At 38.1% G+C, this 16,201-nt stretch overlaps 2 protein-coding genes across 3 annotated transcripts; one reads left to right on the top strand and one right to left on the bottom strand.

Annotated features, from left to right (window-relative positions):
* Nucleotides 1–297: 297 nt before the first annotated feature.
* On the bottom strand, nucleotides 298–6,632 carry LOC138227425 (uncharacterized). Its single transcript, XM_069186304.1, has 14 exons — nucleotides 6,547–6,632; nucleotides 5,883–5,941; nucleotides 5,427–5,711; nucleotides 5,223–5,321; nucleotides 4,833–4,980; nucleotides 4,436–4,737; nucleotides 4,125–4,332; nucleotides 3,892–4,023; nucleotides 3,649–3,779; nucleotides 3,354–3,560; nucleotides 3,209–3,265; nucleotides 2,914–3,119; nucleotides 1,969–2,818; nucleotides 298–1,858 (listed from the first exon to the last, which is right to left on the bottom strand). Exons 2-13 carry the CDS (start codon nucleotides 5,915–5,917, stop codon nucleotides 2,193–2,195), a joined length of 2,436 nt encoding a protein of 811 aa, XP_069042405.1. The 5' UTR covers nucleotides 5,918–5,941; nucleotides 6,547–6,632; the 3' UTR covers nucleotides 298–1,858; nucleotides 1,969–2,192.
* Nucleotides 6,633–7,955: 1,323 nt separating this feature from the next.
* On the top strand, nucleotides 7,956–15,717 carry LOC138227426 (uncharacterized). Of its 2 annotated transcripts, none has more exons than XM_069186305.1 (14): nucleotides 7,956–8,497; nucleotides 9,104–9,162; nucleotides 9,334–9,618; nucleotides 9,723–9,839; nucleotides 9,939–10,089; nucleotides 10,220–10,521; nucleotides 10,596–10,803; nucleotides 11,373–11,504; nucleotides 11,776–11,915; nucleotides 12,466–12,672; nucleotides 12,755–12,811; nucleotides 12,899–13,116; nucleotides 13,208–13,852; nucleotides 14,157–15,717. In XM_069186305.1, exons 2-13 carry the CDS (start codon nucleotides 9,128–9,130, stop codon nucleotides 13,831–13,833), a joined length of 2,478 nt encoding a protein of 825 aa, XP_069042406.1. In that variant the 5' UTR covers nucleotides 7,956–8,497; nucleotides 9,104–9,127; the 3' UTR covers nucleotides 13,834–13,852; nucleotides 14,157–15,717. The 2 variants fall into 2 exon arrangements, with proteins under 2 accessions (XP_069042406.1, XP_069042407.1); XM_069186306.1 differs by having other exon boundaries at nucleotides 13,208–13,856.
* The last annotated feature ends 484 nt before the right edge of the window (nucleotides 15,718–16,201 follow it).

The following is a 16,201-nucleotide window of genomic DNA, read 5'->3' as shown; positions in this document are numbered from 1 at the left end:
CCCCGGTCGCTTCACTAAACGCTCTTCACTAAACTTACCAAATTCTCAGAGTAGAGTTATCTGTGAATTCCTTTGACCTGCTGTGGTCTGCGCAATCGGTAAGAATCACAGAAGAATGAGGGGCCAATTTTAATGTATTGCAATCTTATAGTTTGTTTCATACATTTTTTAGTTATGAGATCAAAAATTAAAAAAAAAAATGTTTTAATCCCAAAACAAGAAGCAGTCATTGTTCATGATGGTCACAATTAGAAGTTGTATTGAAATTATATAGATCATCAAAAAGTTTGAAAAAGCTAATTGCACAATAATGTTTATTATTTTTTGATAAATTGTGGCAATGAAATATGACAGCATTCACAACTAGTATAATTAAATTCAATTGATTTTTATATAACATCTTTCATAACAAGGTTGACCTGAGGCACTTAACATAGCTGGGTGATGATACATGATGTGAAAGAGTAAAAGCCAGAAGATAACTGAGGAGAGGAACCAAAAACTCCTTAGTTAGGAGGAAAAAAAAACCTCTAGGGGTCCAAGATCAACTGGCTGCCCAACCCCTCTGGGTATGCTAACATTATACAATTAGAAAAATAGTTTGGAGGTTTTTCTGTATTATTGATTTCTTCTTCCAAAGGTGTTAGGCAGGTGAAAATTTGTGATTTCGTCCTGAGCCACAGCACTGTCGTCGTGGTCATCACACCTCTTCATGTACATCCTTGCATCTTTTCTGGTAGTGAATGGCAGGTGACAGCTACAAAAAATAGCATATGCATAATCATTATGATTGTGTTGAAAACAAAATTAAAAAATAAAAGCCTAAGCAACTCTGTGCATTAATATTTCTAATATTCACACTTGTGAATCATTTAAAAATCGAATCCAGTAGAATTAGGCTGTGAAACTGATCAAATGCCATAAGCCCTATTCAAATTCCTGACTGAATTTCCAGGATGGAGACAATTTTATTTTGTTTAAGAAACTGATCTCAGTCGGGAATAGAAAATTCCAGTTCAGTGATAGAAACTAGCCATGTTAGCAGATTATTGCTTTACAGTTTAAAAAGTAATTAATTAATGTGGTCACAAATAATATCTTGGCTTTTAGACCACAATATGCTTTTAACAGTTTACTGAAAAAATGTTTCCTGCAGTTTAGCTCCAAAATGAAAATGAAATGGTTTCATTTTGTGTATGTCAAGGGTGTCCACTGTATAGAAATTCAATTTTAAAACATTACTGAAATGACAAAGCACTGGAAATACAGGTCTATCTAACCTCTAACTCATTAACAATGTTCATTGCTGTTGTCCTTAAACTTTTCAGAAATTGTATTTAAGAAAATAAAGCCATTGTTCCCTAGACTCATCTTTTGTGTTCTGTTCGCTGTGAATCAGAAAGGTGCTGTTCTTGAAGTCCAGTCAGTCTCTGTTATCTTTCTTCCCAAGAGGAATTCCATCTAATTCCATCAAACTTCTTTCTCTTCTGCTCGCCTAAGGATGAACTGAAATGAAGCAATTAGTATTTCAGTGGCAGAAAATAGGCTGTCATATACACCTCTCCAGTGCTTTTGATGCACAAATGGTGTCCTGCCGAAACATTCTTCTGTTTGGTAATGTTGGGCAGTTTCAAATGAAGCTTATCGATATGATTATCAAAAATCTATTTTGTAGATAATGAAAGAAAATAATAATAGAATCAGAGTAAGAATTATTATCAAGACTTATCTTTCTGTTCTCTTTCAATAAGAACGGTGTCATTAATGAAGTCCAGTCGGTCTCATTCCTTCTCTCTTCCCAAGAGGCTGCCCATCTAATGCTGCTGAAAACTCCATTGTCCATTCTGGGAATGCTGTGCTGTTCAGATAGTGTCAACAAATTTCAAAAATGGTTGTTACAACATAATATGTTGTAACAATGATTTCAAAAAGAAACTACAGAAGCCTTACAAATTAAAAATATCTCACCGTGCCAATGTGTCTTCAGGCTTCCCACGTACAAAAAGGCCCAAGGACTCCAGCAGTCTTAGAACCACTGCCCTGTTTACCTCACCAGACACGATCTCTATTCTGTTGTTATCCACGATGACCGTTCTTCAGGTGATTTATCATGTCCTTCCTCGCCTGTTGTGAGGTCATCCTGATCTCCTCTGCCGTGGAGAGGCAGAGGAGATAAAAGCTTTATTTTATGATCATTCGTCCAACCACTCCAGAGATTGTCCTTCTCCATTAAACGACTTCCTGGAGACACCATAATCATATAGGAGCTCTTCTCCCACTGCAATCTCTCTTTTTGCCAAGAACAGAATTGTTATGTCAGTCTTTTCGTCAATTACAAAAGATTCTTTAATTGGTCTGAGGTTGGCTTTTTTGTTTGAATGATTAATGCGCCTTCCAATTGTGTCCATATCCGGGTGACAGGTGCAGTGTTCTTCACGCGAATCAATGCACATTTTTTGTTTAGGTCCATCAAAAAAGAATAGATATCCCATGTCTCCTTCTGCCATCTGTGCCATTAGGGCTTCTCCAGCTGTCTTTGTGATAACCTTGCCATGGTAATCACATACCACCTCTCCCTTCTGGAAACGCCTGGAAGTTACAACCTTCTTCCCTTTCACAGGATCGTCAACGATGTGCAGGCCTCTCCAGGTTTGGAGTTTTACCAGATTTTCAATGTCCTTGCCATTTGGTTGGACTTCTACATGCGGCCTCCAGTTCTGAAGTACCTCGGACACAGCTGGTGTATTGGTTGACCATCCCATTTTTTCTATATAATGGGTCACTTGGCTTTCTGTTGGTAAACGTCTATTGTATTGATCTGTAGTGAGAAATCAGAAATCCACCCAAAGAATATATCCAGTAATAGACTCTTGAAATATTACTCTTTAAAAAGGGAAGAAATCCTGTTCTTACCGAATATGTTCTGTTGCCTCCTTTTCCTCTGCTCAGCTCTCCATCTATTGTAACAGTGGCGATCGTGAATGCCGGTCACTCTCAGGCGCTCTTTCTTTCTGGGAGGCTGCCCATCTAATGTCACGGGAAACATCTGTATCAGCTTCTGGAAGGCTGCAGCACCATCCATCTTTGGGCATCTATATGCAGCAGCTGCCACAGTGGACCTATTTGTAAAAAGAAAACTTAAATATCTCAGATCTAAGATAGAGTGGCTAAAAGGTAACTGAAAGAGGGATATTAAATTAAAACTTACCGTATAGCAGCTGTACGTTCTTGTCCATAGCCTGAAGATTGCTCTCCTGATCCTGAACTGAAGTTTAACAAAAATATGAGAAATTTATGTTTATCTTAAATATTGACTTTCAAATACTGAATTTTGATATCACTGTGACACTTACAGAGATCCTGCTTCTACAATGCCATGAATTAGTTCGCTGGCTGAGCACATGTCCTCATCTGTCAGCCTTCTGGCTAGGTTTTCAACAGTTCCATTTGAAACACCTAAATAATCATTCAGGATAGTTTTCTGATCAATAGGTAGCTTCTTTATTTCCATTTCAAATGCCCTTCTTGCAACATAGCAAGTAATCAGTGGTAGGTGGTACCTGCAAAACAAACATATAAAATTGATGTTTTCAAGCCCCAGTAAAGTGAAAGGAAAATACATCAAAATAATTATATAATTCAATTTACTTCTCATGCAGTCTTCGCAGATCATAGGTAGGATTGTGAACTGGTTCTCCTCCCGCATACACAAAAAAATGTTCTATTTCCATCCTGCAGTTTGCATCACAGCGTAAGTTAATGAAGTAGCAGTGAAACATCTGAGAAAATAAAAAAAAATAAAAATGCAGTTTAAATGCAGTATTCTTCACATACCATTGAATGCTAAAGACAGTTTTTAGCAATGAAATCTCAATAAAACCTCCAACTCACCTTTTCCTCTTCTTCATTTAGTGCAAAGGAAGCTAGTCGCTGAGTTGCAGCCATGCGCTCTTTGACAGAGATTATTACCCTGTTTTGGCCACTTTTATTCACAACAATTTTTCGCTGTATCCAATCCAGGACCTGAATTCAGAAGATTTTTTTAATACAAATATTAATTAAATACAATTTCTCGAAAAGAACATCTATAATCAAAATTCTCGGTTGTATGAAGGGATGCTTACTGTCATATTCTTTACCACCCCTGGGCGCTGAAGGTGCTTCAGCTGGAGAATGGCCTGCAGGTAAAGCATCACAACAATCCGCTCACTTGTGGTGATGTCTGCAGAGGTGTGCGTCTTGCTCAGTATCCGCTGCACATCTTTCTTTGCAACACTCAACACCTTCAAGCAATCGCTTAGTTTAGGTGGAGGACTCTGCAGCTGTGTTAGTCTGGGGGAGAGAGAGCAATACTATCAGCCTCCAAAAGGCAACATTTATGTGTTTGAATAGAAAAGCAAGTACAAGTTGAACCAACATTTAATAAGTAAAGTACCTCTTTCTGGTTATTTCCTGTCTGACACTCTTGTTGTTTCTCTTTTTTATGTCCTTTAGATTGCTCTGGAAGTCTATTAAACCCTTAGCTAGACTGCGATCCTCCACTTGCAGGTTAGTGTTTTTTCGGATGAAGAGCAGGAATCTGTTGATATTAATGATATAACCTGCAATGGTCTGGTGAGACAGCCCAGTCATCTTCAACTGGGAAACAAATGTCTGCATTTTGGAAATGTCCTTCAGAAAACTTAAGGAAACTTCCGATGGATCCGTAAAAAACAGGAACCTGGAGACATTTTCAACCTGAAAAACACATATAGAGGAAGTCATTATTTTTATGACCAACATCCGTGGTATGTGAAGTTTAAGCCGAGTAAAACCATGTAGCAAATACCTACCTCCTTGGAGCAGTTTACCATTCCCAGGCCCTGGATAAGGTATTGTTTAAATCCAGCCAGGAGAGGAGAATCAAGAGAGTGTTTTCTGTAAAGTCCAGCCAGGGCAACTCTTTTTCGGAGAGCTTTTAGATTACCTTTAACTGACACCCTGTAGATATAAGACACATGGACGATAACATGTATTATAAGTGTTTCCGTTTTCTTAGTTGGCTTCTGGGAGAAAATGGCTTTAGATGTGGCCCTGTGTGAATATGTATATCTACCAATTCACTGACATCCCAAATAAGGCTACATTTTTTCTTGCCTCTGTGAAACAAAATCTAATTTTATACATACAACGTGCAAATAAAAAATAAAGCACAAGAAACCCTATTGAGCAGAGAGTCTTACTGTTCCCCATCTTCCCCTTCCTCCTCCGCTTCTGCTTCAGTTTCTGGAGCAGCCTCTGGCATCTCTTCCTCCTGGACAGTGGCCTCTTGCTCAGGGCCGCTGGAATGCAGGTAGATTATTTTCAACATGCTTTTACATAATATGTTGTAACAATGATTTAAAAAAAAAAAACTACAGAAGCCTTACAAATTAAAAATATCTCACCTTGCCAATGTGTCTTCAGGCTTCCCACGTACAAAAAGGCCCAAGGACTCCAGCAGTCTTACAACCACTGCCCTGTTTGCCTCACCAGACACGATCTCTATTCTGTTGTAATCCACGATGACCCCGTTCTTCAGGAGATTTATCATGTCCTCCCTCGCCTGTTGAGAGGCCATCCTGATCTCTTCTGCCGTGGCGTGCTTCATACACGCCCTCTTCAAGTGAGCAGGAAGCTGATCAAAAGTATTCAGGCACATCTTGCACACCAGGGGAATCCTCGCGGGTTTCCTTTGAAAATAAATAATACCATCTGTGTATAGAAACAAGCTAAGACTGATTTCTTAAATTATCCTTAATTTTCTCTCTCATAGTTTGAGCATAATGATTTTATTGCATTTATATAAGAATTGCTCATTGCTCCAAAATAAATAATGGTTTCATAAAAAAGTGAACACTTACTTGGTCTCAGTCACAGACTTTCCAATAGGAGCCATTGTGGAGTTCAGCAACTGCAGGTCCTAGAAGTGGGGAAGGAATTGTAAAAGAGAAATTGACTTACAATACAGAAAGAATGGCTGAGGGTCACTGAAATATATATATATACAAATTCCAAAGACTGAGTCCATACAGGAACAACTACCTTTCATATTCAGTATAAGATGGAGAGATGAATTGGCCCTGAAAATCCACTGCAATGAGAAACTGCTCCTGCCATTGTATATGAACAAACATACATTCTCATCTATATTCATTTGCAGTTACACTATTGCAATTAATCTGTATCCATTCTGCATTCATATCTACTAGAAAGAGCTCTCAATTAATTAAATGCCCCATTGAACTGGCCCTGATTATACAATGCAAGGAGAAGTCTTCTAAGCCAATACTTGCAACCAGAAAGAGGCTGTATTTCAATTATACAATATACAAAACAATACCATTTAACACAAAGATATATTCCACACCTCAGCATGCACATGATGAGATTTTTGATATTAGATTAGTAGAAACAATATCAATGCACTGAGAGACGCTTAAGAATAAAGATGCATCTGCCTGACTGCATATTAGTTTTAAAAGGTTATCAGCAAATGCATTTAAAAGTAAAAATGTAAAGTCTTACCTCTTGATCGTAGTGGTGATTCAATATCCAGGACCTTAGTCAAGTCTCAGAGTTACTGTACCTCCTGTCTCGATTGCAGGTGAAAGTGAAAGGTATATTGCACTCAGCAGAAATATACCCCGAGCAAAGACTCCACCCCTCCCAGGAAACAGCACTTCCCTTTGGCAAAGCAGTGGGTGGAGGAAGCCTTTGTTACCATTATCAAACACTGAAATCGTTATAATTTAATTTTAAAAACATGGCTAAGCATAGTTTCAAGCATTAACATCCAAAGCACCTGTCTTAGGTGGGGCCAGTAGTTAGCCAAGCCATCTGAAAGATTTAGCATTTCCAAAGATGTATTTTGTAAGCCAGGTTCAATCATTACCATCCAAAGTATCGGTCTTCCCTTGGGGCAAGAGAGTTTCCTGTCTAGGAAACAGGACACATAGGAAACCCAAAGACAGACATATTTGTAAATGCTAATTCTTTTAATGCTGTTTTCTGGGAGGGGTTGAGTCTTTGCTCGGGGTAACTTAAAATACTAGAAAAGTCATGTTCTATGGTACAAGATAAATACAAAACTTTAGCTTTTATTTTAATTAGATAATTTAATTCAGTCCCATTTGCCTGTTTCACAACTGATCGGATTTTACTAGAGATTCTGTTTGGGATTCAGATGTGCATTCGGACAGCAATCCCTTTCAAGAAATGATACATCTCCATGCATGTGATAATCTTCCTTATATCATATAGTGCGTCTTTTGGACACTTTGTGGGCTTGAAATACAAAGAAAGTCATGTTCTATGGTCAAGACAAATACATAACTTTAGCTTTTATTTTAATTAGATAATTTAATTCAGTCCCATTTGCCTGTTTCACAAATGATCGGATTTTACAAGAGATTCTGTTTGGGATTCAGATGTGCATTCGGACAGCAATCCCTTTCAAGAAATGATACATCTCCATGCATGTGATAATCTTCCTTATATCATGTAGTGCGTCTTTTGGACCCTTTGTGGGCTTGAAATACAAAGAAAGTCATGTTCTATGGTACAAGATAAATACAAAGCTTTAGCTTTTATTTTAATTAGATAATTTAATTCAGTCCCATTTGCCTGTTTCACAAATGATCAGATTTTACTAGAGATTCTGTTTGGGATTCAGATGTGCATTCGGACAGCAATCCCTTTCAAGAAATGATACTTTCTGGGTGAGGTCAAAGGTGCTTTAACACTGTATTTAGGATGTGTTTGCAGTTATTCTGTGTCTCTAGGTTCAACACAGTGATATATATATATATATGCTCACTGATTTTTTTGGTACATGCCCAGGCCAGTAAGCAGTCTGAGGATTTATTTCCATACGGCATAGACCAGTAAATCAGTGAAGTAGTGCAACACACTGGATCATTATATTAGTAGAATTCGGCCCGGGCCTCCTGGTCCCCCGCCGGGGCCTGGCTCATTTATTAATCGTTAATCGTTATAATTTAATTTTAAAAACATGGCTAAGCATGGGTTTAAAGTATATTCAACAGTGCAGGTGCATTCAAAAAAACAGAGTTTCCCAAGCCCTCGGAAAGAATTAGCATTTTCAAAGATGTTTAGTTTCAAGCATTAACATCCAAAGCACCTGTCTTAGGTAGGGCCAGTAGTTAGCCAAGCCATCTGAAAGATTTAGCATTTCCAAAGATGTATTTTGTAAGCCAGGTTCAATCATTACCATCCAAAGTATCGGTCTTCCCTTGGGGTTTAGGAAACAGGACACACAGGAAACCCAAAGATAGACATCTTTGTAAATGATAATTTTTTAATGCTGTTTTCTGGGAGGGGTTAAGTGTTTGCTCGGGGTAACTTTCTGCTGAGTGCAATATACCTTTCACTTTTCACCTGCAATCGAGACAGGAGGTACAGTAACTCTGAGACTTGACTAAGGTCCTGGATATTGAATCACCACTACGATCAAGAGGTAAGACTTTACATTTTTACTTTTAAATGCATTTGCTGATAACCTTTTAAAACTAATATGCAGTCAGGCAGATGCATCTTTATTCTTAAGCGTCTCTCAGTGCATTGATATTGTTTCTACTAATCTAATATCAAGAATCTCATCATGTGCATGCTGAGGTGTGGAATATATCTTTGTGTTAAATGGTATTGCTTTGTATATTGTATAATTGAAATACAGCCTCTTTCTGGTTGCAAGTATTGGCTTAGAAGACTTCTCCTTGCATTGTATAATCAGGGCCAGTTCAATGGGGCATTTAATTAATTGAGAGCTCTTTCTAGTAGATATGAATGCAGAATGGATACAGATTAATTGCAATAGTGTAACTGCAAATGAATATAGATGAGAATGTATGTTTGTTCATATACAATGGCAGGAGCAGTTTCTCATTGCAGTGGATTTTCAGGGCCAATTCATCTCTCCATCTTATACTGAATATGAAAGGTAGTTGTTCCTATATGGACTCAGTCTTTGGAATTTGTAAATATATATATTTCAGTGATCCCTGAGCCATTCTTTTTGTATTGTAAGTCAATTTCTCTTTTAAAATTCCTTCCCCACTTCTAGGACCTGCAGTTGCTGAACTCCACAATGGCTCCTATTGGAAAGTCTGTGACTGAGACCAAGTAAGTGTTCACTTTTTTATGAAACCATTATTTATTTTGGAGCAATGAGCAATTCTTATATAAATGCAATAAAATCATTATGCCCAAACTATGAGAGAGAACATTAAGGATAATTTAAGAAATCAGTCTTAGTTTGTTTCTATACACAGATGGTATTATTTATTTTCAAAGGAAACCCACGAGGATTCCCCTGGTGTGCAAGATGTGCCTGAATACTTTTGATCAGCTTCCTGCTCACTTGAAGAGGGCGTGTATGAAGCACGCCACGGCAGAAGAGATCAGGATGGCCTCTCAACAGGCGAGGAAGGACATGATAAATCTCCTGAAGAACGGGGTCATCGTGGATTACAACAGAATAGAGATCGTGTCTGGTGAGGCAAACAGGGCAGTGGTTGTAAGACTGCTGGAGTCCTTGGGCCTTTTTGTACGTGGGAAGCCTAAAGACACATTGGCACGGTGAGATATTTTTTAATTTGTAAGGCTTCTATAGTTTCTTTTTGAAATCATTGTTACAACATATTATGTAAAAGAATGTTGAAAAGAATCTACCTGCATTCCAGCGGCCCTGAGCAAGAGGCCGCTGTCCATGAGGAAGAGATGCCAGAGGCTGCTCCAGAAACTGAAGCAGAAGCGGAGGAGGAAGGGGAAGATGTGAGCTCTGAAGAACTCTATCAGCAGTAAGACTTTTTATTTTTCAGATGTATCTATTTGTTACTAAAATTCGAATTTGTCTTATAGGTATAAAATGTTTAAACCGTTGTTTTATATCCTTACAGGCCCCGAGTAGTTAAAAAGTATCAGCAGGCTCTCCGGAAGAGAGTGGCCCAAGCTGGACTCTATAGAAAGCACTCCCTGGATGCTCCTCTCCTGATTGGATTCAAACAGTACCTTACCAAGGATCTGGGAGTGGCAAATTATTCTCAGGAGGTATTTATTTTTTAATGGCATTTAAAATTAAGCAGTGGTATCTTCATTGTACATGTTTTTATTCCTTAGCTTAAAATTCACCCATGTGAAATGATGTCAGCCATAAACATCATGACTCTATATTTTTCAGGTAGATAATGTTTCCAGATTCCTGTTTTTTATGGATCAGACAGCACCTTCCTTAAATTTTGTAAAGGACATCAGGAAAACACGTGATTTTTTTAACGAAATGAAGACAATTGGACTTTCTCACCAAACAATTGCAAATTACATCAAGAACATTAATCGTTTTCTGCGCTACATCCTGAATGCCACCAATGTTAGAGTGATGGATCCCACCCTGGCTAACTTCATCATCAACTTCCAGAGTATTCTAAAGGATGTTCAGAGGAAAAACAGCAAGGATGTCACACAAGAAATTACCAGAAAGAGGTACTTTTCATTTTAAACTTTTTTTACAAAGTTTTACAAAGATGATGTTGATAACATTACTCTTTCTCCCACAGATACAGACAGTTGCAGCAACCTGAACCAAATACCACAGAATGTTGGAAGGTGTTAAGGGTTGCAAAGAAAGATGTGTTGCACGTACTGGGCAAGACATACAGCTCTGAAGAAATCACTGGAGCAGAGCAGCTTCTTGTGATGTATTACCTGCAGGCCGTTCTCCAGCTGAAGCACCTGCAGCGGCCGGGGGTGGTTAAGAATATGACAGTACGTATCCCTTCATACAACATAAAAAGTAAATGTTATACACACATATATATGGGATTCTTACAGTGTAACAAAACAGTTCTTTCCAGACCCTATGCGGGTGACACCATCCAGAATTGTGAGGAAACACTGGGGAAAAAATCATGCAGGAATACAGGGATGAAAACAGGGGGGCATGTCCATGCAGTGCTGGTGATCCGGGGAAGTGTGGCCGAGGCAAACAATCCAAAGAATAAGTCCAAGGAAGAATCCCAAAAAAAAGCAAACGTCCATGGCCATGTAATCTATCCAAAAACCAGGCATTAAAAACAGGTGCCGGGTCGGGACCGGCAGGGGGAACAGGAGCAGGAAGCTAAAAACACAACGGAGCCAGGCACAATGTGGAGATCAGGTACAGAGCCTCGAGTGAAGTGAGCGCCTGGCTTTTAAAGTTGAAGTGAAACAGGGTAGGAACAAGGAACAGATGCGAGGAATGAGGCAAATGAGGAAGGGCTTGAGCGCCCTTAAGAGTAGGGGTTTGCGATTGTGATACAGGTTGGCATATTTATTTTATTTTCTTGCTATTACAGGTTGAGGAATGGATGCAAAGAAAGAGTGTTGTTTCACCAAGTGGACAAAAAATGGTCATAATTGGTGTGAAAGAGCACAAAACTGCATCACAGCAATTGGCGTCCTTTGCATTGAATGAAGAAGAGGAACATGTAAGTTGATGGCTACACTGAAATACCCCTTAAGGGTTGTGGTAGAACTGGAACCTTCCTGTCAAGCGGTGGGTGCAAAGCAGAGTAACACACATAATGTGACACCAGTCCATCACAAGACACACAGACTTAAACCACAGGCAATTTTCATAGAAGCCAATTAAAATACATGTTAATATAGAAAAAAAGACCTATCCCTGTATAGCTACCATCATTTGCAATATCTAAGAATATTTGGAATGTACCATAATTGCATTTTGTTTTCCATCAGATGTTTCATGTGTACTTCACACAACTGCGCTCTAATGCCAAGGACAGCAGCTGTGGACAGGAGGAAGAGAAGTTTTTCATTTCATCTAATGGAGATCCTATTTACAATCCTTCCAACGACTTGAGAAGACTGCATAAGAAGTAAGCAGAATAATATTATTATAATATATAATAATAATAATAATAATAATAATAATAATAATAATAATAATAATAATATAAATTAAATATATACATATTTAATATAAACTGATGGGAAAAAAGCAACACCTCCACACTCTGCCCCCAGCCTGCAGCATGCCAATGGCTCCCTTCCTCTTTTCTGGTGACATTCGAGGCATTATGGAATGCACAGACAACTGACTAGGTGTGGCCTTTTCCTTGCTGTGACCTAAGCTTTGAATTAAGTCTTTTTAAAAGGTGACCTGTTTCTGACAATGTTTCACCTGGACCTCATTGTAGTGCACCTAATGAGCTTTTGCGTGATTGCCAAGTTGCAATGCCTCACTGTACTAGCTGTATTGCTGGTCAGACAAATTGACAACTTTTTGTGAAAGTACATAAGCTATAACTATAGTAACTAAAGTATAGTATTATTATTCCGGAAAATGTTGTATTTCTTTTGTCCATCAGCATCTTTTTTTTTGGTGAGTTGGAAATGATCACATATGCTTGCTTGTTTATTTTGTAGGTACTGCTTGCCATTCATTACTAGCCAGGTTGCTAGGAGGGCATTTGAGACGGCCGCAATAAATGTAACAGATGCACAGAAGAGCATTGTTGCGGATTATTTAGCCCATTCCAATTCTACGGCAGAGAAACATTATAGAATGCTGACACATGCCAACATCTGCTCAGCAATCGAAGTGATTGAAGGCTTTGCAGAAGAAGGATCACAGTAAGTGTCACTGTGATCTCAAAATGAGTAAACAAAATCATTATCTCCCAAAAACTACAATTGCTTATTTTTTTAACTTCAGGTCAAGCTCAGGGGAGCAAACATCAGACTCTGAACAACAATGCACACCAATTGTGGAGTAAGTTGGAATCTAATATCCCATTTTCATTCATTTTTTCATTGTGTTACAAAGACCTGTGATATTTTATTTAAATATTTACAACAGATCAAGGTCAAGATCAACTATGGCAGCTGCAGGATTTACTTCTACGAAGTTGAATGATTCTACAGCCTTCCAACAACTGATACAGGTGTTTCCGGTGACATTAGATGGACAGCTTCCCAAAAAGAAGAAGCGTGTTAGCCTGACTGGAAGTCATGACCGTCACTGTTATGACAGGTGGAGAACAGAGCAGAGGAAGATGAGACAGCAGAATATTATTGGTAAATGTACAAGTCAATTATTTTCACCAACAAACACTTAATGTAAGTTTAGAATATATTCTGAGAATGTATATTGTCGTTTTCTTTTCAGACCATTACCCTAGACACTTACCAACAGAAAGACAGGTAACCTGCTATATTCAAAAGATGGGATGGTCAGCCAATGCATCAACAGCATCTGATGTTCTTGAGAAGTGGAAGCCAAACTTGGAACTGCCACCAAATGATAATAAAATTAAAAAGTTGGTAAAGCGTCAAAGCTGGAAAGGCCTGCACATCGTTGTCGATCCTGTGAAAGGGAAGAAGGTCTTGACTTCCAGACGTTTCCAGAAGGGAGAGGTTGTGTGTGATTTTCATGGTGAGGTCATCACAAAGACAGCTGCAGAAGCCCTAATGGAACAGATGCCAGAAGGAGGAATGAAATATTTATTCTTTTTTGATGGACCTGTACAAAAAATGTGCATTGATGCTCGTGGTGAACACTGCACCTGTCATCCAGATAAGGAGACGATCGGAAGGCAGATACATTTCTCTAAGAAAAAGGACAACATCAGACCTGTATTAGAGACATTCATAATCAACGAACAGCCCATCCTGACAATTCTGTTTTTGGCAAAGAGGGATATTGCTGAAAGAGAAGAGCTCCTCTTTGATTTCAGTGTTTCAAGAAAATCATTTCAAGGAGAAGAACAGCCTCTGGAGTGGTTGGATCACTAAGCATTTAAAACAATACGTAGTAGGTATATGAAAGTACATGTTTTGCAGATATTTATTTTCTTGTAGCTTGAAATTATGGTTAGAATTCTGTTTATTTTATTGTCTAGAATATGGCATTTCTCATTCTCATCTGCAAGTATAGCAAGTATATTGGGGGGGGGGGGTATGAGATGCCCAACAAATGATTTTCAAAAGAGCATAGAGCCAAATTAAATACCCCAGTCATTTGTTACTGCTTAAAAATGCCACATGCTTTAAACAAAACAAAAAAAAGATTTAAAGATGTGAACCATTTTTGAAATTTGTTGACACTATCTGAACAGCACAGCATTCCCAGAATGGACAATGGAGTTTTCAGCAGCATTAGATGGGCAGCCTCTTGGGAAGAGAGAAGGAATGAGACCGACTGGACTTCATTAATGACACCGTTCTTATTGAAAGAGAACAGAAAGATAAGTCTTGATAATAATTCTTACTCTGATTCTATTATTATTTTCTTTCATTATCTACAAAATAGATTTTTGATAATCATATCAATAAGCTTCATTTGAAACTGCCCAACATTACCAAACAGAAGAATGTTTCGGCAGGACACCATTTGTGCATCAAAAGCACTGGAGAGGTGTATATGACAGCCTATTTTCTGCCACTGAAATACTAATTGCTTCATTTCAGTTCATCCTTAGGCGAGCAGAAGAGAAAGAAGTTTGATGGAATTAGATGGAATTCCTCTTGGGAAGAAAGATAACAGAGACTGACTGGACTTCAAGAACAGCACCTTTCTGATTCACAGCGAACAGAACACAAAAGATGAGTCTAGGGAACAATGGCTTTATTTTCTTAAATACAATTTCTGAAAAGTTTAAGGACAACAGCAATGAACATTGTTAATGAGTTAGAGATTAGATAGACCTGTATTTCCAGTGCTTTGTCATTTCAGTAATGTTTTAAAATTGAATTTCTATACAGTGGACACCCGTGACATACACAAAATGAAACCATTTCATTTTCATTTTGGAGCTAAACTGCAGGAAACATTTTTTCAGTAAACTGTTAAAAGCATATTGTGGTCTAAAAGCCAAGATATTATTTGTGACCACATTAATTAATTACTTTTTAAACTGTAAAGCAATAATCTGCTAACATGGCTAGTTTCTATCACTGAACTGGAATTTTCTATTCCCGACAGAGATCAGTTTCTTAAACAAAATAAAATTGTCTCCATCCTGGAAATTCAGTCAGGAATTTGAATAGGGCTTATGGCATTTGATCAGTTTCACAGCCTAATTCTACTGGATTCGATTTTTAAATGATTCACAATTGTGAATATTAGAAATATTAATGCACAGAGTTGCTTAGGCTTTTATTTTTTAATTTTGTTTTCAACACAATCATAATGATTATGCATATGCTATTTTTTGTAGCTGTCACCTGCCATTCACTACCAGAAAAGATGCAAGGATGTACATGAAGAGGTGTGATGACCACGACGACAGTGCTGTGGCTCAGGACGAAATCACAAATTTTCACCTGCCTAACACCTTTGGAAGAAGAAATCAATAATACAGAAAAACCTCCAAACTATTTTTCTAATTGTATAATGTTAGCATACCCAGAGGGGTTGGGCAGCCAGTTGATCTTGGACCCCTAGAGGTTTTTTTTTCCTCCTAACTAAGGAGTTTTTGGTTCCTCTCCTCAGTTATCTTCTGGCTTTTACTCTTTCACATCATGTATCATCACCCAGCTATGTTAAGTGCCTCAGGTCAACCTTGTTATGAAAGATGTTATATAAAAATCAATTGAATTTAATTATACTAGTTGTGAATGCTGTCATATTTCATTGCCACAATTTATCAAAAAATAATAAACATTATTGTGCAATTAGCTTTTTCAAACTTTTTGATGATCTATATAATTTCAATACAACTTCTAATTGTGACCATCATGAACAATGACTGCTTCTTGTTTTGGGATTAAAACATTTTTTTTTTTAATTTTTGATCTCATAACTAAAAAATGTATGAAACAAACTATAAGATTGCAATACATTAAAATTGGCCCCTCATTCTTCTGTGATTCTTACCGATTGCGCAGACCACAGCAGGTCAAAGGAATTCACAGATAACTCTACTCTGAGAATTTGGAAAATTAAGTGAAGAGCGTTTAGTGAAGCGACCGGGGGTGAATATGATCATTTACCCCAGTAGAAGCTACTGGGGCCGGTAGTTTGCAAAGACTCCACCCCTCCCAGGAAACAGCACTTCCCTTTGGCAAAGCAGTGGGTGGAGGAAGCCTTTGTTACCATCATCAAACACTGAAATCCTTATAATTTAATTTAAAAAACATGGCTAAGCATGGGTTTAAAGTA

This window comes from Lepisosteus oculatus, unplaced genomic scaffold, assembly GCF_040954835.1.
Source record: "Lepisosteus oculatus isolate fLepOcu1 unplaced genomic scaffold, fLepOcu1.hap2 HAP2_SCAFFOLD_370, whole genome shotgun sequence".
Lineage (NCBI taxonomy): Eukaryota > Metazoa > Chordata > Actinopteri > Semionotiformes > Lepisosteidae > Lepisosteus > Lepisosteus oculatus.
Note: the sequence above shows the minus strand (reverse complement) of the source record. Positions and strands in the feature narration are given on the sequence as shown.